This window comes from Callorhinchus milii, unplaced genomic scaffold (genome assembly GCF_018977255.1).
Source record: "Callorhinchus milii isolate IMCB2004 unplaced genomic scaffold, IMCB_Cmil_1.0 Scaffold11, whole genome shotgun sequence".
NCBI classification, from domain to species: domain Eukaryota; kingdom Metazoa; phylum Chordata; class Chondrichthyes; order Chimaeriformes; family Callorhinchidae; genus Callorhinchus; species Callorhinchus milii.
Window position 1 is genome coordinate 12945650 of NW_024704752.1, and position 21807 is coordinate 12967456.

Sequence of the window (21807 nt, forward strand, 5' to 3'; positions counted from 1 at the left end):
ATAGTAAGTAGGGACAGTGGGAATCTCATTCATCCATTCATGCTGTCACTAATTCGATGACAATTAGACATCTACCCTCTGATGGAACGGTACCAGGTCATCAGGTCCCTGCAGGGACTCACCGGCAACTACGCCCGAAGGGCTCTGTGCTCTTTTTGAACACACGCCAAGCGTAGCGTGTGTGCACTCGCTCTACATCCTGTGAACATTTTTAACCGAAGGACTCTGAAGGGTTTGCGCTGTGGGATTCATCGACTGTCCTGGTATCGGGTTTTTCCTGCCATTGGGTGGTGTTTTCCTCCATTGTTTGGGGGTGTGGGGGTGGTGGGGTGTGACTCCTGGGGTGTGACTCCTGGGGTGTAGTGTGACAGTGCTTCAGAGTGTCCAAACCAAACTGAGAATTAAATGGATTCCACCGTCTGCTCTCCACAAAAATCCTTACCCTTCACTCGGGAATATTTGTAGCGCTCACTGAGGGAAGCAGCGGGACGGAGTGGGGGGACGACAACAACAACAACAACACTTGGATTACATTTCAAAGGCACTCAGTAAAATCGTGCAGCAGAGCGACAACAGTGAGTTTCCATAGAAACAGGCGCACCCTCCCTCGGCTGCGCGCGTCATTCCGACGTGGCTTCGCACCGCTTCCTGGGAAACGGAGTCGCGCGGCGCACGCTGGGAGATGCAGTCTCGGGCGCCTGCGCTTTTGTTGACAAACGCGCGGGGCCGGACCCGGGCGAAGGACTACACGACCCGGCGTGCCCCGCGAGCCGGCTCCGAGCGCGAAGCAGTCTGGGAGGGAGGGAGGGAGGGAGGGGGAGGAGTCGGCAGCACGGCCTTGGCCGGGCCCTTTCCCCTCCTCACCATCGCCACTGCCATCACCACCCCCCTCCCTCCCGCCCGCCCGCCCCTCCCGCCCCTCCAGTCTGAGCTGCGGCCTCACTTCCGTTTCCCTCCGCCATTCCGCCGCAGTCTGTGTCCGTCCCGGGGGCTGTTGTGTTTCGTCTCGTCTCGCCCATTGCCGCGCAGGACCCCACGGGGAGCCGGAGAGGCACCACAACACAGGGAGGGAGAGAGAGAGGGCCGGAGCAACGACTGACTGTGTGAGTGCAGAGTGCAGCCCGGCCCCCCCCCCCCCCCACTGCCTTCCTTCTTAAGGGACAATTGGGCACCGGCGGCGTCTCCAACCGCCTCTCACTGTAAAGCAAAGGAGTCGAGGGGAAGGTGTGAGTGAGGCTCGGGCCGGGGGGGTGGGGGGAGCCGGCGGGGGCGGGGGGGAGCCGGCGGGGGGCGGGGGGGAGATTCTGGGTTGAATATTCTTCGTGAAGGGTGTGAGGTGAGAGACAGGTGGAAGGGTCCGCGCTTGGGTTCACGGGGGGGGCGGCAGCAGCTGTGTGTGGTGTGGAAAGCGAGCGGTCAGCGACGCGTTTGGTTGGGGTGGTGCGGTTTCTGTGGTCAAGGACAAGGTTTGGGAATGTGTCTCTTGGGTGTGGGGGATGGTGTTTGGAAGGGTCGGGGGGGGGAGGAAGGAGAGGAGTTGTTGGGGGTCGGGGGGTGTGGGTGGGGGGAGGAAGGAGAGGAGTTGTTGGGGTCGGGGGGTGTGGTGGGGGGGAGAAGGAGAGGAGTTGTAGGGGTCGGGGGGTGTGGGTGGGGGGGGAGAAGGAGAGGAGTTGTAGGGGTCGGGGGGGTGTGGGTGGGGGGAGGAAGGAGAGGAGTTGTTGGGGGTCGGGGGGGTGTGGGTGGGGGGGGAAGGAGAGGAGTTGTTGGGGTCGGGGGGGTGTGGGTGGGGGGGAGAAGGAGAGGAGTTGTTGGGGTCGGGGGGGTGTGGGTGGGGGGGGGAAGGAGAGGAGTTGTTGGGGGTCGGGGGGGTGTGGGTGGGGGGGGAAGGAGAGGAGTTGTAGGGGGTCGGGGGGGTGTGGGTGGGGGGGAGAAGGAGAGGAGTTGTGGGGGTCGGGGGGGTGTGGGGGGGGGGGGAAGGAGAGGAGTTGTGGGGGTCGGGGGGGTGTGGGTGGGGGGGGGAAGGAGAGGAGTTGTTGGGGTCGGGGGGGTGTGGGTGGGGGGGAGAAGGAGGGGAGTTGTAGGCTTCAGAGAGAAGGTGTGAGGGTCAGAATAAGTGTACTCACTCGCCCAATTTCTGTCTCTGTAGCGTTGGTTGGCTCTCAATGTATCACTGTATTGCCAAATGTAACACAGCTGCGTTATCCACTCCTCTGTGTGAAGCTGATATTTACATGTGCAAGGCTAAAGTCATCGCTAAAATACTGTACTCTGACTTCTGTGTTTGCTGTACCCGAATTGACTGCTGCATTTGTCTGCACAACACAGTCATTACTCTTTGAAATGCTTTGAGCCACTCCTCTGACGTGAAAGGCATTCATTAGATCCAATGCTCTTATTAATAAACTGATCAAAGAAGCAAATGGAAATTTCCAGTAGAGCACCAAACAGCAAAAAACGGAGACTAAGCTTAGAGTATGTTATAGTTAACACAGTATATGTACACTTATTACTCCACTGCTCAATTTGCACAAGTACTTTGAACTTACTCTAATTCTGTGTATAATTTATACCTGAAATAACATAGTTGGCACAATCCGGAGGTTTCAAGTTCAGTCAGGACTAATGTGTTGCAGCTTCCAAACATGGAATACAGGCCTCGACCTGCTTTGTGAATTGATTTAGTTTCTAAATTTTTCAAGATGTCCATGACATCTCAGAATAAAAGTATGTGAAAGAAAGTTTTTGATCGGAATATTTTGTGCCAATATTTCATGGTGCGCAATGCAATGTGTATGTTGGAGCTTTAATTTAGAAATACTGTAGTTGCGTATGATTTTTTACAATGGCTCTGAGGTTTAGTGGCACATTATGCGGTACTGAGCCATAAGGATCACAAAGGTTTAATACCTGGTCTGTGCAGCTTTAACTGATCACAGGCAGAAAAGTAAAGTTGGGCTACTTCTGGTTTCAAAATCCATTGTAGGGTGAAAACTTAGTCAGTTAGGTAGTCAGTCACTACCCAATCATATGGATGTTGTCTGAGGCACTGGAGGTGCAACTTGTTTGTTTATCAAACATCTGGGAGCATGAAAAGGTCTGTAATAACCAAAAGTACATTGGTATGACAAATTCTAGTGTGTCATAACCGGGCCTGGTTGTGGAATATGTTGTCTGCAACGTCTGATGCAGTTTCAGTGCTGAGCCTGGGCAGGATGTCATTAACAGGAACTGACTGCTCTTTATGTGGGGTTGTGTATTCTCACAGCTTCCTCTTTACTCTGTACTGTACTTGGACCCGTAGAGAGCTTTGATTATCGACAGTATAAAGTTTAGGAGAAGTGCTAATCATTCATTTGGAGATAACCAACAGGAAGTGTGGCCTTTAAGAAACTCTTCTTGGAATTTATACTTTATGATCCAAATTGTGTATACTGCTGGATATCTCCCTATATAATTGCTCCAGATGTTGCATTGCTTGGAGCTCAGCGTGCATTGAGGAACGCACATCCCTTGAGTTTCACTGTGACTTTAGGAGCTTGTTTATCGTAATTGAGGGAAAATTTTGCCGAAAACAAGGCCAAAGTTCTCTTGCATGCTTAAATTTTGAAAGTCCTGGAAATTAAAAGCTGTCAGCTTGCTGCAGTAAGGCCCGTTTTCTGTTTATAAGTATGGCACATTTTTAATTGGTGTTTGCTTTTAATACAGTGCATTTATGGTGTTTCCAATCTGCAATGTAATAAGTTTCTTGTCCATAGCTGACACCTGAATCCCACAATTGGATTTCTGATTTCTGGCTGTTGTTGGATTCAAAAGCGACAACTCACACTTATATAGTGCCCTCTACGTCAGGCGGCGACTCAGAGTGCTTAACGATAGTGGAGCCCAAGGCCGAGCCGGGCGGGGTGGGAGGTCGAAAAGGAAGGTGTTCAGGTGCGACCTGAAAATGGGGAACGAGGGGTGGAGGCGAAGTGGTTGAGGGAGGGAGTTCCAAAGTTTCGGGGCATGGTGGCTGAAGGCACTACCGCCAATGGTGGAGGATTCGGGGGATGTGTAGGACGCCGGACCCAGTAGAGGGGAGGCAGCAGGTACTGCTGTGGGAAGAGAGGAGGTTAGAGAGATAGGGGGTGCCAAGGAATGGAGGGATTTAAACACTAGAGTGAGGATCTTGAAGTCAATCTGCTTTGTGACAGGGAACCAGTGGAGTTTGGCAAGGACTGGAGCAATCGGAGTACGAAGTCTGGTTGCGATACCGTGACAACAGATCTCAAAGTGACTTGACAGTATAATGAATGTATAGCGCCTTTCACATCGGGAGGACGTCCCAAGGCACTGGACAGTGTACAGCATTTCAGACCCAAGCTGGGGTCGGGGGGGGGGGGGGTGGAGGGGAGAGTGTTCTTCCAAGTTGTGCTTGAGAATGATCCTTTCTCAGGGGCTTCAAACTGCTTTATATTGGGGGTGAATTCCCAGGTTTATTGATGTATGCCTTATGTCCATCAAGTATAGTAGTCCAGAAAGTCACAAGTTCTTTGCATGGACAATTTATACACTTGCAACAGACTATCTGGTTTATATTCGTCTTCAGCTACAGAGACCTCTCCATTGTTTCCAAACCATTGTTTCATATGTGTTTGGGTTTCTTGATATTCTCTCACTGATGACCTCTCCACACTTAATTTCGTAAGGAAGCTTGCATTATTCTGTGCCATGTTGCAGCATGCAGCATGGAAGAATTTAGGTGATGATATTTGACAAAAGTAATCTTAAGGTTGACTGACCAAGTTACCTGCAGTTCACTCCTGTTCACCTCAAGGAGGTATGATAAAGCCTCCTTGGAATCAGCCAAGAAGTACACTATGTCCATTCTTACTCCCCCACCACTATGCAAGAACTGGATTTTTTTTCTTCTGAGGATTGTATCGTTGAGTGTAACTTATCCACTGAGAGCACTGTTGTGAAACTTGCAGTGAATGAGATCTGTGTGGAAACCTATGGTAAAGTTAGGTGTGCAGAACACAAATGGGTAGGATTTATAAAGCTCACGTTAATCTTTGGTTAGCTTGGATCTTAGTAGGTTTCTAAGGATATCTGAAAGTGAAGTACAGTACACAATGAAATCTAGGGTTTTAGGTGACGTAATACATATACTACTAAAGTTTGAGCGATTAACCAGCGGTCAACATTAACATTTGCCGGTTGAAGAATCCTCTCATTTTTTTTTCTCATCCTGTCTCAGAATGTGGGCGATGTTGATGGGGCCAGCATTTATTGTCCATGACTGGTTGCCATGAGAAAGTGGTAGTCTTTTTGGTAATGGGTAAGGAGTTCCAGGATATTGACCTGATAGTGATGAACGAACAACAGTATATATTCAAGTCGGGATGGAGTGACTTGGAGATGGTGATGTGGGTTATATTAACTAATTGGTGGTCTGGTATTTTTCTTGGTTGTTGTACATTTTGTCCTTATCTAATCACCTTTTCAGCTTGTGAGTCACTTCCTCTGTTTCAGTGATGTAAAGGAATTTTTGCCAGGTGAGGGAGCTGAGACCTTACCCTCCTTGGTGTGGGAGAAATAAATTAATAGGATCTCTATGCCTATGGCATTACTGTTACACAAGAGGTGGAGGGAGCAGGAAAGGAACATTGCAGTCAGCCAAGTGAAAGCAGCAGACTGTTTGGCTCAAAGGGCAGGTGCTCAGGAATTTCCTTTATCTTTGAGTTCAGAGAATAGCTTTCTTGTACACGTTCATCTGAGACACTACAGATTTCTTCAGTTAAGTGAGTTGCCACTGTTTGCGGTTGTGTTCTTACTGTGTCAGCAGTTGATACTGCTTTACATTTAATAACTGAGTTGCTGATCTATTTGTGGTGAATAATGTTCATCTTACTGGTAACTGACTAAAAAGTAGACTGATAGCATCTCTGGGTTGTTTCTGGCTGATGCGTGCTTTTCCCCCCCTAGATTTTTAATGTGTTGTGTTGTCTTACACATTTCTGAGTACCTTGTAGTTGAGCAACCTGCTCCCTGTCCTCTGCTAGGTTTACACTCCAGCGATTTGCTTGGAGGGCTGTCTCAGTTCTGGGCAAAATGTGACTTAGCTGATGTGTTTTTTTTTCTCTCTCTTGCCCCTGAAGGCAGGTGCTTTGCCTCTTGTCACCATCTCTTTCAAGAACACATTTGAGCTAGGAAGGTGATGCATGTTATTTGCAGAGATAAACCTTCCTCTATTAGTAACACAAAGGAAATCGGCATTGAAAGTGGGTTAGGGTGAGATCATCTCTGAGTAGGCCTGGTGTGAAGTCACATTACTATTAAAGGGATGTATGCAATTACTACAATTTTACATCCAAAACATCTGCAATGGATGCCTGGGAGATTGCACCTTCCAGAATGGGTTATTGTAATTAATTGTTCAAAAAAATGTTGAGAATGATTCTTTGTTGTACAGTTAGATCATAAAGCTCAAGGCTTGAAGCAATCTGTACAGTTACCCTGAATACTTAACATCTGCAATAAGTACTTTGAAAATGTATTGCAAACATAAAAAAGCTTATGTCTCTACAAGATTCCTGAGGGGTGGCAAAATACCTTTGAGAGTTTGAGATCAGAGATGGTTGCTGTCTTTAGTCTGACCCACCAGATTGTATTGCTGCATGGCTGGCTGCCTGACAGCAATGCTGATTGTAGAAGAGAAATATTTGCCTCATTGCATTTCTGGCAGGCCAGGGAGGCTTCGTTAGACGTGATGGAACTTGTGCAGTAACTTCCTTTTCTGTGAAGCTTTTCACAAAACGAGTCCACGTCTGTCAGGAAATGATAGGATCAGTGCCTTACCCAAGGCTATGGTCCTTTCTGCAATGCAATGGAATTACAGGCTGCGCAGAGCAGACCATAAGAATCCAATGGAGTGGATAGCTGTGTCTGACAGGACTGATTGCCAAGGATGTTAGGATTCCTTTCACCATGAGCGGTCCGTGGTTATCCCTGGCTACTATGTAGTTCACTATTCTATCACACTTGTGCTTAGAGTTCCTCAAATGGTGAGTTCCTGACTTATAATACTGAGAACCCACATAACCCCCAGGCAACATTCCTTCTCCCTTCCCCCTATGGACTCAGCATCACAATTTTCATGCTCTTGCAGTTCAAGAGTATTATTGGGAAAGATGGGAGAATTTTCCCCACATCTGTCGAGGTGAGGGTATTGTGCAAGGTTCACAACCTATTGGAGGAGAGAGAGGTGGAGGAGCATTGTCGTAACACAGAGGAATTGGAGAGCTTTGGGGGTAATGCCGAGTGTGCAGCTGCTATGAACTACAGAATGTGGGAGTAAAACATGCAGATCTTTGTCAACTTTAAAATCCGCTGATCAACTGCTCGTCAGCTGCTGGTGTACACGTGTATTTGGTTGATTCAGTGAGATGAACACTACTAATCTGTAAAAAAAACATCAACACCAAAAAAGGTTGGATTGCAGACACACTGGAACAGACGCACTTCAGTGGGAGCTTTGATTGGCTGTGTCTTACAGAGTGACTAAACAGGAAAGCAGATATTCAGATGTGGTTAGGCCTCTGAAAGACTGTCTGCTACCAGTTTGTGAGAAGTGTGTCAGCAAGGTGTGCAATCAGTAGAATGCTTGGAAATGGTGTCCACATCCATTTTTTTGATGCTGGCAGGATTATACATTTATGCACCCAACAGGATGCTCGAGTTTGACAATCTTCACGTGTAAAATTTTGTAAACCGCATTAGACTTCGTTTGAATCATTTATTCTGTCTAAGAGGACTGAATGAAACAGCCTTGTGAAGTGGAACTAGGCCTTTTGTGGTAAGTTAATGTTCGATTACTTGTTGGAGGTGATCGATTAAAATATGGCATAAATTATGATCACCTTCTGTTATGTAACTGCAGGTTACATAGGTTGGTGCGGGTTGGTGTATTTGGGGTGAGTGTATGACACAGTTTTTCCAGTATGAGGTACATATCACAGACTCACGATATAAAAATGGATCAGAAATCTTTTAACCAATCTGGGAATCTAAGACATGGTTATCTTTACTAAAATCCAGTACTGAATTTGACTGCTACTGATGAATAAGAATACGGCTCTAATCATGATATCTCCATGTGGAGTTTTGCCATGGCAGATAGAAAGAAAGAGTTAAAATTAGAGCAAGACACCTGTATAATCCCAGAATCTGTTGTTATTTTTCCTACCACGTAACCGTGACTCATTTCTGCAGCTACTGAAAGCCAACTGTGATGTTATTGTTAGTCATGCAATGACCATGTCCAGTGATGATTCTAAATAGAGAAGGGCCCATCACAAATCCTGTGTTGTTCACTGTGGTAATTCTTTCCTTGCCAATATTTTCGATATTCCCTCCTTCCTTGTGTGAAACGTTTGTTTCCTATTTTCTTTCCACTGGGATATGGTTCCCTAGTTACTTGTTTTACTCTGATACATCACCCAAGGTGCTGTCATTTATGCGTGGTGAACCTCCACAGTCATGTTGGTCAGCTATTTGACTGCTCGCGCTGCCCTGATTTTGTGCTTGTCCAACATATTTGCAATGGCTTGAAATAATAATAATAATCCTTTTATTTGATATAGCGCTTTTTACGTCTTCTAGACATCTCAAAGCGCTTGTTCCAGCTGGCCTGATAATTTCATTTTNAAAAAAAATAGAATTTTGACAACATATTAAAAAAAAATCCTAACTTTGTAGCCTGTTTCCTGTCGTCTTTTAAAAAAATCCAAATAAGACTGAAATTACAATTTATAATAATATTTAGCAATTTTGCATCGTATTAAATTTGAAGACAAAATACTAGTGTTTTAATATCTGAAACTAGGTGAATGTAAGAGAAGCCTCCAAAAGGGACACTGCTAAATATTGGTCAAGTGCATGATCACTCTGTGGGGCACTGAGCTCAATGGTAGTCTCCTGGCTAAGATCTGCTAACCCCTCACTTACAGTGGATAGTGCAGTAGCTCTATACGGTTAGTATTGTTTTAAGTGCAGCAGGAAATGGGTTGGGAACGAGAGAAAAATGCAGCTGCAGTAAGCTTAAGAGATATGTTATGGTTAAATCAGGTCTAAGTTCAGCCAGAATTGTGATGCTTTCCTAACAAAATTAAATTGTTGCATTAAGAACATAGATCTGTTGATCTCATGTTTATCACAGTCCAGTGAAATCCATGGAGACCCTCCCATCAGCTTCACGCTACAGTAATAATCTGTGTACTTGAGCAGAAAGGTAGAAATCCAGGGTCACAACCTTGTTCTTATAAGAAATATGTCATTATTACAACCGCCTTTGAACTGGTTTTGTTGTGTCTGCATTGACATCTCAAGACTTGCAAAATGGATGAACGACCAAGATATGAGGTAACAGAAACTGCAAGGCTTGGAATGTAGGATTTTTGAAACGTTTCATATTAAGAAACCCTTAATGAGTTAGTTTGGCATGACCTTTTGTTTGGTCATGTTTGTTTGAGTCCTTGGAAACTGAAGTTGTTGGGAAGAAATGTGTAATCTGCATTATTCTGAGTAAACTGTTTGCTAAACAATGGGCTATTCAGATATCTTTTCATATACCTGCTTGGAAGTGAGCAGAATCTTAATGGATGATGTACTGTTTTGTGGCCACTAGAGAGAGCTCGTGTCATTTACCTGGATGAACCTGGTCTGCTGTTCAAACATACAGTAGTTTGGAGTTGAGCAAACGCAGGCTTGCTTATGGGTAAACTTTTCTTTGTGTGGGCTAATGTAACTGTCAAACCAGGAATACATGCTGTATTTTCCCAAACCCCCTTTCAGATTGTCAGTTCGCCTTTAATTAGCCTCTGTTTCTTTGTTTCAGGATTAAGTAATCTGGAATTATGTCAGATAACGGAAAATTTGAGGATCGGCCACCTGCCCCTCCTGTACGTGTAAATAGCACATTTTTCATCTCAGGCAGCAAGGATGCCTCATCGAGCAACCACAACGCCAAACCCTTGCCATCTGTGCCTGAAGAGAAGCAAAAACGACCCAAACTCATATTCCCGTTCACAATCACGGGAGACAAAGGTATTGTATGGGATATCTAGAGGGATATGTGTGGAGTACACTTGAGGGGAAGGGGCTAAAGGGAGCCTGGGGGCTTTAGTAAGTAGGAGGCAGTGACAGTGAGTAAAACAGGGGACTGAATGGTCAGAGTACATGGCTGAGTTACAGAGTGCAGGGATGATGGGAGGGCATTTGTACTACGTGCTCTACTTGCTTCCTATTCTGTTTATATAATTGCACCATATAGTGCACTGTTTGACATCAGCACTTATGTCGTCCACATGTGCCAAGAATAGAAAACCTTTTTTTATTTATTTTCCTTGTTCTCAACACAAAACTGCATCTGCGGGAATCTTTTAAAATGTGGACAGATCAGTACTGTGTTTTCTTGTGCCTTGCAGTTCTGTTCTTTGTGGATATGGTTCCACTTGACAATAGATCACTGGTTCAAATCCAACAAATGCATGGTGCGGTCACGATCAGTGATGAGCTGGCAGCTTTCCAGTGTTCACTCTGCAACATTCACTCAGTGTGCAGGCATGATTTATCAAAGTGTTCATTGATTAGTCTGATCTTCAGTAGCTTGTAGGCTATCTCCCGGCGAAGGTGTAACTTTTATTTGAAGCCAGTAGAAAATGAATTTTTCTACCCAAATTGCTACTTAATGACGCGGTAAATTAGTATGAAGTCTTATTCCCTAGATTTCAGAACAATGGACTTCTTGTGCAGCTTTCAACCAGTGCTTTTGGTTTGATCTTGTCTGCTTTTATTATTTCTAGGGAATGAAAGTTCTTCCAGCATTTTCCCTTCCCAATATCACACCTTTCCATACTCCTTGCAATTGTGTTAATCGTGCTAAATTAATTTAATGTTTTTTCAGTTTGCAAGGCACTTGATGGTCTTGTGAGTGTATTTTTGGACCGGATCCATTCTGGTTGAGATCTGTCCCCATGAGGTCTGTGACTGGACCCGTGATGAAGATTTGTTCATTTGGCTGTTTTCTTTTGAAATCTCTGATTGTGCTTTGATTGTCTATTGTTTTGGTAGTTGCTGAGCATTGTTCTTATGTTTCTTCAGGAAGTAAGAAAAAAGATAAAGAACGTCCAGAAATATCTCTTCCATCAGATTTTGAGCACACAATTCATGTCGGGTTTGATGCTGTAACGGGAGAGTTTACAGTGAGTACTTAATGGCATAAGTGATGGATATTTGATTATTCTATTGAATCTAGTTTGACTCCTGCAGTTCTTGGAAGGCGAGAGTCGAACTAGACTCTCGCCTCCCTTAAAAAAAGGGTTGTGGCTGTGCTTCATTATTACCAACTGTGCTGACAAGTGTCTCATCCAGCAGATTTCAGTCTTCATCAAACTTGATGGTTTCTGCATCGGATAAGCAGAAAGATGTGTTCCATTACTGGCTCTGGGTACTGTTTGGCCATTTCACCATTAATTCATCATTTTGAATGGAGCACTGTAATGTGGAGATTGTCTTGGGTACCAGAACTGTTGAAGAATGTTGTGTTAGGTTAACCCTTCCTTTGCTGTATTGCCTCCCCTTGTGGGTGAGCTCAGTATAGTGGGTTCCAATGCACATCCCGGCTAATAGTGCCACTCTTAAGTGCTTCTTTCTGGAGGGGTGACGAATCTTAGCTGTGAACTAATTCCACCTCAAACTGTGAGTTAAATTGGATCCCTAGGCTTGTCCTAACCAGGTAATATTCCAGTTGAAAATTATGGAATGCAAATTTTGAATTTCTGTTTGAGGGAAGTCTCCAAATTATCAGAAGGTTGCACTATTTCACTATAAGATCCGGTCACATCATCACATTGCTCCATTTTGTTTCCCAACATTTCATAGAATTTCTCTTAAGGAAATGTTTACCTCACCCTCCCCTTTTTTTTTACCAGGCAGAAATGAAATCTATTCTCACGGGTGGGGAGAAGTTTTTGCCAGTGCTGTAGCATACCTTATCTCATAATCAGTGAAAGAATAGTCCTGTAAGATGCTTAGGAACTTATTGTACACTTGGATCAGCTGCAGATAATAATAATGATAATCAATGCATTTGATATAGCGCCTTATCACGTCTTCAAGATGATATGCGTTGCATGAGATCAAAGATGCTGAAATAGTCTTTTAAGAGAACAAGTTTTTGCATTCGGAAATATTTTTCTTTTAAGTAAAGTGATTAGATTGGTTTGTATGGGAATAAAAAAGGAAATTCAAAAGATGTTTTAAAATCTCTCGCTCTTCCTCCTGACTGCTATAACTAAACTGTTGCGTTATTGTTTAGGGAATGCCAGAACAGTGGGCACGGTTATTACAGACATCCAACATCACAAAACTGGAACAGAAGAAAAATCCTCAGGCTGTCCTTGATGTGCTCAAATTTTACGATTCCAAATCAACAGTAAAACAGAAGTATCTGAGCTTCACAGGTATGAGAAATGAATATGGGAGGAGAAATGATACAGGCTACGCAAAAGCGGAAGGACTTAAATGTTATTTGTTTGAGTATCCAAGACAGATGTAACCTATATTTTTCCTTCCTTCCTATCTTTTTAAATAGAGCAATCAGATGGGTTCTCTCCAGTGCCAGCCGTGGTGAGTAACCCATTTCATATTTATTACACTTTGTTCTTTTATTGTATGTGAATCTTCACCTGCATGCACCCAGGCAATCCCCACACATTAATGTGCTCATTGGCATAGTATGTTGAAGAAAATTATTGTACCAAAGTTTAAAAGTTAGTACATTTGTATGTAGGAAGATGCATCACCTTGTTTACATTATATAATACAGGAATTAGGACGTTGTATACATTAAATACTACCATCTATAGATTAGATACAGAATGAATAGTAGGCCCAGATAAGATGTGAAGTTGAAGTTCTCGTCAGTGGTTAAGATGTGTGTAACTATAGCACTATTTTGTAGAAGAGCAGTTTTCTCTCGGAGTTAAGGCCAATGTTCCTGCTTTACTCCCCTCCCCCCTCAAAAATTCCAATAGATTATTAATCTCTTTACTTTTTGAATGGCATTAATGCCGCAGTTTAGCTGCTGTTTGCTTCCATATGATGCATAATGCTCCAAAGTAACTCATCTGTACTGAATTGAGATTTTTTTAACATTAAAGAATCGTTTATCTTGGGTAATGTGTGGGGTGAGGTTGGACAACGAGAGGAGAAGCTGCATACACATATATGTGTGTATGTGTATATAATATACATTTATAACTACACGAACACTGATGCAATTGTTTTCCTTTAGCCTGGTTCAAAAGGCACTGACCCATCAGGTGTAGCGACTGTTCCTGAGGAGGATGATGATGATGAAGCTCCCCCTCCAGTTATTGCTCCTCGACCTGAACACACCAAATCTGTGAGTATGTCTGTTCCTTGTACGTAGGAGTTCTGTATTCGAAATTGCCACTAACTATTTTGTGGCAACTGTTTTACCAGGGAGATTAGTAAAGCGTTCAACATTTCAGAGCGCTTAATTTTGGTATTGGTGGATATGCATAGAATTATTTTATATAACTGCTTATTAGGGTTATGGAAAATTGTGGGCTGAATGAATCTACAAGAAAGTCGTCTATGGATGACTGCATGTTTTAACTCTTGATAAAAATTGTGTTCAGTATGAACTTGGTTGTTTCTCAAAGGCTCAGATTCTACAGTCTAGATAAAATTCAGCCATATAGGTCTGTCCTGAGACTCTGCTGTCATGGCCTCCATGATGGGATAGACCGCTGAAACTGGCTGTATAATAGCCACTTGGACAAAGTGCCAAAAGATGACCGGTGCAAGTGGAACTGCACTCTCATATGAGCTGGTGCTTTCCAGAGGGGAAATCGTGTATATTGGCTCTCGATCTCCGTCTGTGAACTTTAACCATGTATTATAGCACTGAACTCACTGTACTCTTCTCTCAGCTTCTCACACGCTCCGTGATCGATCCAATCCCACCTCCTGCCAGCAGAGAAGGGGATGGTGATGGCGCTGCAAAAGGATCTGACAGATCAAAAAAGAAGACCAAGATGTCCGATGATGAAATCATGGAAAAATTGCGTAAGTGCTTTTCATTACGGCACTCAATCTATGAGGAACTGGGATACATACAGGCAAGCTTGAAGGAAGCTCATTTTGGGAGCTACTGATCTATGAGGATAGCTAGTGTACAGCAAAGTGCCACTTTATGGAGGTGTCTGTAATGATAGTCACTGAAATTGTCTGAATTTTGTTTGAGTCACTGAAGCAGAGGAAAGCTCGGCTTTGGACTTGTATGAGTATCAGAATGGGTATCATTTTGATGGTATTTTACCACATGAATTTCAGAAGGTGTGTGATGTTCAGCATTCAAGACAGTGTTTTGCTGGTATGGATACTTGTGTGTGGGTGTGGTGTGTGATGGAAAGGTGTGCACTGGGAAACACCGTGAGATTGGCTGTAACATAACCATTCATAATTTGGGGAAGTCAATGAGACTGACTAATATTACTGGTGCAGAGACTGAGATTCAGTGTGTATAATAAAGGGGAATAGATAAGATTCTGAATAATATATAATAACATAATAGTATGTTTCTGCTTAACATGGGGTAAAAAAAGGTGAGATTGACTACTAAAAGATTGTGCTGTGGTAAGTGTGATTCCTAACCATTGTCACCAAATACCATGCCTGTCTGAGAGTTGCTCTGAAATCTCAGAGGTGCTCTGTCTTCTCCATTTTAAGTTGGTCTTCCTTTTGTACCTTTCTCTTATAGGAAGTATAGTCAGTGTTGGAGACCCAAAAAAGAAATACAGCCGATTTGAGAAGATCGGGCAAGGGTGAGTGCTGGTCCTTTGACTCTTATCTTTGAAGTGCTTTGAGATGCCCTAAAGACGTGATAAGGTGCTATATCAAATGCAAAGATTATTATTAGTATTATTTACCTGAGTGGGCAACTGGTGGGGTTTCTTAATGATGCTCTCTTACTATTTAAAAGACCAATTCTACTGCTTAATTTCCGTCGAAAGAACCCCAGTGTCTCTAACTTCAACTCAACTGTTTCCAGTTGCCATTCTAGTTTCCATGTTTGTCCGGCTCCCTAGTTTATTCAGATTTGTAGCTTCTAACATTGGATGTATTTTAGAGTGATTTATGATTTAAGTCTCTTTTTCCCTCCAGTGCTTCTGGGACAGTGTTCACAGCCATTGATGTGGCAACAGGACAGGAGGTACGTTTCCAATCAAAAGCTTTATTCAGAGGTATCCATTACCAGTGAGAGATCTGTGGATTGACTAGTCTGTCACAGCTTGTACATAATCTTGCACTGAGAGACATCAAATGGAAAAAAAACTATTATAGATTCCAATCCACACACCATTACCAAATCAATATCCAGAATAGTGTAGTCAGTGCAGATTACAGAGATCTATTTGTTGCTCATTGTCTTTTAAAATGTAATCTATTATTTTAGTGATCAGGAATAAGAGCATGTCAGAAAGTGGTGATACAGTATTTCTGCTAGACAGTGCATTCACCTGTGTGTCTGAGATCTATTGTGAGGAAGTGGAGAGATGGTGGCCTGGACATGCTTTTCATTTGCCTTCCCAGGTGGCAGTCAAACAGATCAACCTGCAGAAGCAGCCAAAGAAAGAACTGATCATCAATGAGATTCTGGTGATGAAGCAGTTGAGGAACAACAACATTGTCAATTTTGTGGATAGGTAACTGGAGGGGGGCGCTGGGACGGGTGGTCTGTGTACAGTCAGGTGGGAGCTGTGCGCTAATATATATAGTTGGTCAGATAGGGCCGAGGGCATCCATCTCGTGTGCTTCTGTTCTGATAGAGGAGTAGAGAGGTTTTGTGTGTTCAAAGTTTTAACACTTACAATTTTGGAGGATTACTCGGGGCTTGGAGTGATCAGGACCACATGCTGGGAGGCTCGAAGCCACTGTCTTCTTGATGTTGACCAGACGCTTAGCTACTCCTAGTTAGTCCTTAGCTCTCCTCGCTTTCTCAACAGATAATGTCTTTTTATAACGAAGGGTCGTAGACCCGAAACATCGACTCGCTTTCCTTTCTCCATGGATGCTGCCTGAGTGTTCCCAGCGACTTCTGTTTTTGTTTTCAGATTTTCAGCATCTGCAGTATTTTGTGTTTTGTCCTTTTATAACCTTTTGTTATCTCCAGTTCATCATGTGAGTCTTCTTGAGTTTTTCCATCTGAAGAGTTGGTTTCAATTGCCCTTGCAGTTACAATGAGTTGTTTTTTTACTGCTTAGCAGCAACCATTATCACGCTCTTGCGATTATCACAATGGACTTACTTCTTTCTGGATATCTCCCTCATTGTCTGGATAATGACCCAGGCCATCATGCTTTGCGGGCCCATCTATGGTCAATGACCGTTTAACTTGGAGAATATAATATTTTACACTTATCGTTCTAAGCTCGAGTTCTGAATAAAATTTAATTGTTATAGAAAAACAAGACTAAAGCAGTAACATTTTCCGCAGCTTTCACTTCCTTAAAATAGGATGGTGAGTTTGGATTTTAATAGTGTGGAAGCCTGGAGGAAGAGAAGGATGGCTTGGTGTGTAATTCATTATTGATGCTTGCCTTCTGAAACCGTGCTGAGATTGAAATGTCACGTGTGGTGAGAAACGTGAGCTAGCATTGTACCTTTCTTTGAATACACCACTTCTGCACCAACATAAAGAGCTTTACCTGTCCGCCTGTTTCTTTCTGAAGTGACTAATGATGCGTTCCCCTGGTGGATTCTAATGAAGTGCTCAATCCTTTGTTCTGTCTTAGCTACCTGGTTGGTGATGAACTGTGTGTCGTGATGGAGTATCTGGCTGGAGGGTCGCTGACTGATGTGGTCACAGAAACTTGTATGGACGAGGCACAGATTGCAGCTGTCTGCAGGGAGGTAAATGCAGACACCTCGGGAGACCTGTTTTGGAATTGATTGTATTTGTAAAGTTCTCGAGCATTTTTGTTTAATAAGGATCATATTAGTAGCACCTAATAGTTTTTCCTGTGTGCAGTGCTTGCAAGCTTTGGAGTTTCTACACTACAACCAGGTCATCCATCGAGATATCAAGAGTGATAATGTGCTACTGGGAATGGATGGAAATGTGAAGCTCAGTGAGTAACAGTGTAACTAACCCATGTGATGTTGAATACACCCAAACAGCCATAATGGTTGTACTGTTCCTGAAATTATATTCGCAGACTGAAATTGAAAACAATTTTGAGATGTTTGCAGAAGATCTAATAATTGCTTTGTGAATTCTTAAAATAAATTGATGTTATTAGATTTTTTTTATATTCCATTATCTGTTCCATTATGTTCTAGAGATGGTATTTAGGGACAATCTGACCCTTCAATATGCAAGTTACTCGAACCTTGTGTCACTGTAGATGTCACTTCCTGCGTGCGGATATGAAGTGACATCAATGTTGCTCCAGGTGCAGCAAGGACTAAGGAACATCAGCAATGACCTGACAACCCGGATGTCAGACATTCTTTAACACATGGGAGTGTTCTGCTGAAAGCTAGTTTGGGTTCCACAGGCCACTTGTCTTATAATGGGGTTGCCCAGGAAATCATTTTGTTGAGTTCTATTTAAACAAATAATTCCTCCACATCTCCATCTTTTGGTTGTTCCCAAATGGTTGCATTCATTTACACTGATTTTCAACTGGATACATTTCTTTTAAAATTAAAAACTGGTTGATAGAATAATCCAATTTTTAAAAATGTATGTGTCTGAATATAAAAAGATCTTGCTGAAGTTGAAATAACTTGGCACTGATTTGTCACATTGTCATCCATAACAGCTGATTTTGGGTTCTGTGCCCAAATCACACCGGAGCATAGCAAACGGAGTACCATGGTGGGCACACCCTACTGGATGGCCCCAGAGGTAGTGACACGGAAAGCCTACGGTCCCAAAGTGGACATCTGGTCACTGGGAATCATGGCTATCGAAATGGTCGAAGGAGAACCACCTTACCTGAATGAGAATCCACTGAGGGTGAGTCCAGAGACAAAATATGAAAATGCTGTTCTAGTTGCAAGCCTCTGGTTCACACCGTTGCTTAAAAGTACAGTTTTCTGAACAGGGTGCTAATTTCAAAGACAAATGCCTCCCTGTAATGCAGAATATTGTACAAGTCTGTTACACTTTTTATACAATGGGAAATTGGTTTGTCCACATTTGGCAGTATTTTCTTTCCCTGGGTTTTAAACCAGCTTTCCTGCTTGAAGAGATATCTTTGTAGTTCATTCCCTGAGACTGATCACCAGAAAATGCCCTTTTACGGTCAAGTCAGGGATCTTCATGACTGGAGCAATTCAAATCTTGTTACTGGATTTTCTTTGGGATTTACTCTTGCTAATGTGATTAGGATCAGGCAGAAGAGAGGGTCGGGGGTGCAGTTACAGTTTCCAATTCAACCTTAATGAGACTGGGCCAATGAAGAATGCATTCCTGGTGTATGTCATTGTTCACTTCACTTGTGGTGTGTGTGTTGCAGGCCTTGTATCTGATTGCTACGAACGGCACTCCAGAGCTTCAAAACCCTGAGAAACTCTCGCCAATCTTCCGAGACTTTTTAAACCGCTGTTTGGAGATGGATGTGGAAAAACGAGGATCTGCAAAGGAATTGTTAGAGGTAACTACCATTGATTGCAGTTTTGTCTCTATGGATCCCACCAGTTGGTTGCTTTAATAGTTAGAAAAAATCAGTTTAGTATGTACCTGCCTCAAACAGCTCCTTTATTTTTTATTCATGTTAGTCCTAGACATATTATAGATAAAAGGCAAAATACTGCAGATTCTGAAATAAAAACAGAAGTCGCTGGGAACACGCAGCAGGTCAGACAGGATCTATGGATAGAGGAAATGAGTTAACATTTCAGGTCGATAACCTTTCGGCAGAACTGCGGAATGTTGGAAGGGAGCAGATTTTACTGACAAGCAGAGAAGGGGCCCGGGAAAGAAAGACAAAGGTCTTTTTCTGTCCTCCACATTTAGGTGGAGGACAGAAGATGATAGCAGAGATGTTGATGGTGCAAGACAAAATAAGGCAATAGTGGGAGATTATAGAAAGAAACAATGCGTTTAAGACCCAGAGGGAGTGTGCATGGTTATAGTAGAGGGGGAGGGGGGAGGCAAGGCTGAGAGAAGATGGGAGCTGTGTTTAAGATCTGAAGTGGTTAAAATCAATGTTGAAGCCAGAGGGCTGTAAGGTGCCGAAGAGGTAGATGAAGTGCTGTTCTTCATGTTTGTGTTGTGCTTCGTTCGACCGGCGTAGGAGGCCATGGACAGGTGCCCTCCCGCAGCACCTCCCATACCAGCGCAGGAGATGCAACACCTGCCCATTCACCTCCTCCGCTACCAATGTCCAGAGCCACAAACACTGCTTCTGGGTAAAGACAGTGATTTACATGGACTTCCACTAATCCGGTGCAGTATACTGTATTTGCTACTCACGATGTATTCTCTGCATCGGAGATACCAAACACAGATTGGGTGATCGCTTTTGCCAAAACATCTCCATTCCGTCTTCAAGTGCAACCCTGAGCTTCTGGTCGCTTGCTACTCTAATTTTCGTTCCCACTCTGACTCCGTCTGTGGCCTCCTGTGCTATTCGAATGAAGCACAACACAGCTCGAAGAACAGCACTTCAATGTTGTAGGCAATTCGGTTGGTTTACTCAGTATTGTGTTACAGATCTACAACTGTCATTGTATCTGTTTTCTTACAACCTTCTACCAGTATTGACAGCTCGTTTCTCTTTCTTTCAGCATCCGTTCCTGAAACTGGCAAAGCCTTTGTCCAGTTTGACACCTCTGATCCTGGCAGCCAAGGATGCTATGAAGAACAACCGCTAGGATCCCCTCATCTCCTCCCAAAGGACCCGGATCAAGTATCTCAATCTGCACCAACATGGCAGAGCAGCTGTTGATTCCTACTCTGGCATTGCCATGTGCCTGTCATTGGTCACCTACACAAGCAAGATTTGTCTTAAAGAAAAGTATTCCCCATAGACCTTCTCTCTCCCCTCCCCCTTGACAATATCAATACTTGAACTGCAGATCAAAAGAATTGTCTCCGCAGAGGGTAGATTTTTCCCACAATTGCTGTTTGCTCTGCCAGTCGCTTGTCTCTTCTTTTCTCCTCATGGACCTGTATAGGGTGAGCTGGGCTTTGGGATGCTCTGCTTGATGCCTTTTTTTTGTATATTGTGTATCTCAGCGGTGGATTGCATCCTTAGAATTCAGGAGAAATGTGGAATATCTGCCCTGATTATGCTTTTACTGTTTTTACTAACAATCAAATTCTGATGGTCAACTTCATCAGCTACTTCTCATGCAGCGAATCACGGGTTCCCTTCGTACCCATGAGAGATGTGATTTTATTTCTTGGTCTTAAATGATGCCTCAATGACTGTGTGCACCCATGGAGTAATCTTAGGGAAGTTAATTTTTCCGTTACGATCATTAAAGACAGTTGATGTAGTTAGACTAGTTTAAAATCTTGGCCTGAATTGGAAGAGCGGTTTCAGATCATATTGGAAAAGCTGGTTTACACTGAATGTTTTCCCAGCAGCCATATGTTTCCCAGTGTCTGTGTTACTTCTACAACTGTCTTGCATTGAAGTCCTATGATAGTCACCTCACTGAAACCAAGTCAGTAAGACTGGTGTTGATAGAAATGGGTTGTGTGTGTGTGTATTTACTGTAAGAACTGGTTAGTTTAGGTGAAAGAGCAGTATTTGGATAGTATTGAAAAGTAAAACAGTATTCCCATCTGCTTGGCTATGTAGGCCAAAAATCAAGAAACTTGCATGGTCCCCAGCATTGAAAATATATTTATTTTTTATTAGAAATCCACTTTTAAAGTGGTTCATTTTCACAGACCTATTTAAAAAGGGCATTCGCCATCATAGCATAGATGGCAATAACACATCAGCTCCCAGTAGCTCAGATGTAGTAGTTGGGTGCAAATAAATGTAAAGTATTTTTACATGAAATGAAAGAACTTGCATTTTATCACACTTCTCTGGTAATTACTGGAAAGCGGCAGTCATTGGTGCCAACAAGGTCTCAGAAACAGTCACCAGTCACAGTCATCAGTGAGGCTGCCACTGAGCTTGGCAAGGTGCGCGCACTCAAAATCTTTGGATTGTACCGGAGTGAAGAATTAGCACCCAACTGTCACTATTTGAAGCTCTGCTGAAGAGGGAATACTGTCAAAGGTAGAAAACTCAACTTGTTACGGGTTACTCGAGTTCTGTTTTTGGAAAGGCAAGGCATTGTCCATCAATTTCTGGGAGTGTTGGTGAATGTGTGGCTTGTTGCTGCAATGATGTAAGGATCAAACTTAACAATATGCAGAACACATCCATTAAGTGCCTAACATCTGTAATGAAGTGCCTAACCGCAGAGTCTGACATAACTGGTGATTTGGGGTTTTGGACTTTTTTAATTAATACTACAAAAAATAAAATTTTTAGAAAAATGGTTGTGTGGGAATGTTCTTTTTGTAATTGCTCGACTCAATCATAGAATTACACAGCACAGAAGGAAGCCACTTGGCCCACATACTTGTGACATTTTCCTGTTGTCAGCAACTGTGTCTGTGCTTGATACCAATATGGCAATGTACAATTCCCAGCTCAACTTAATTACATTGCAACAAAATTAATGGAAAAAAACATTTGTTTAAATAAAGATGGGTGTGGT

General features: G+C 43.3%; 1 protein-coding gene across 1 annotated transcript; it reads left to right on the forward strand.

Moving 5' to 3' along the window:
* Nucleotides 1–940: 940 nt before the first annotated feature.
* Nucleotides 941–21583, forward strand: LOC103172733 (serine/threonine-protein kinase PAK 2). Its single transcript, XM_007885473.2, has 15 exons — nt 941–1103; nt 9875–10083; nt 11140–11240; nt 12356–12500; nt 12632–12666; nt 13334–13444; nt 13998–14133; nt 14828–14891; nt 15232–15280; nt 15661–15773; nt 16863–16980; nt 17099–17198; nt 17895–18091; nt 18594–18731; nt 19867–21583. Exons 2-15 carry the CDS (start codon nt 9894–9896, stop codon nt 19951–19953), a joined length of 1584 nt encoding a protein of 527 aa, XP_007883664.1. The 5' UTR covers nt 941–1103; nt 9875–9893; the 3' UTR covers nt 19954–21583.
* Nucleotides 21584–21807: the final 224 nt, after the last annotated feature.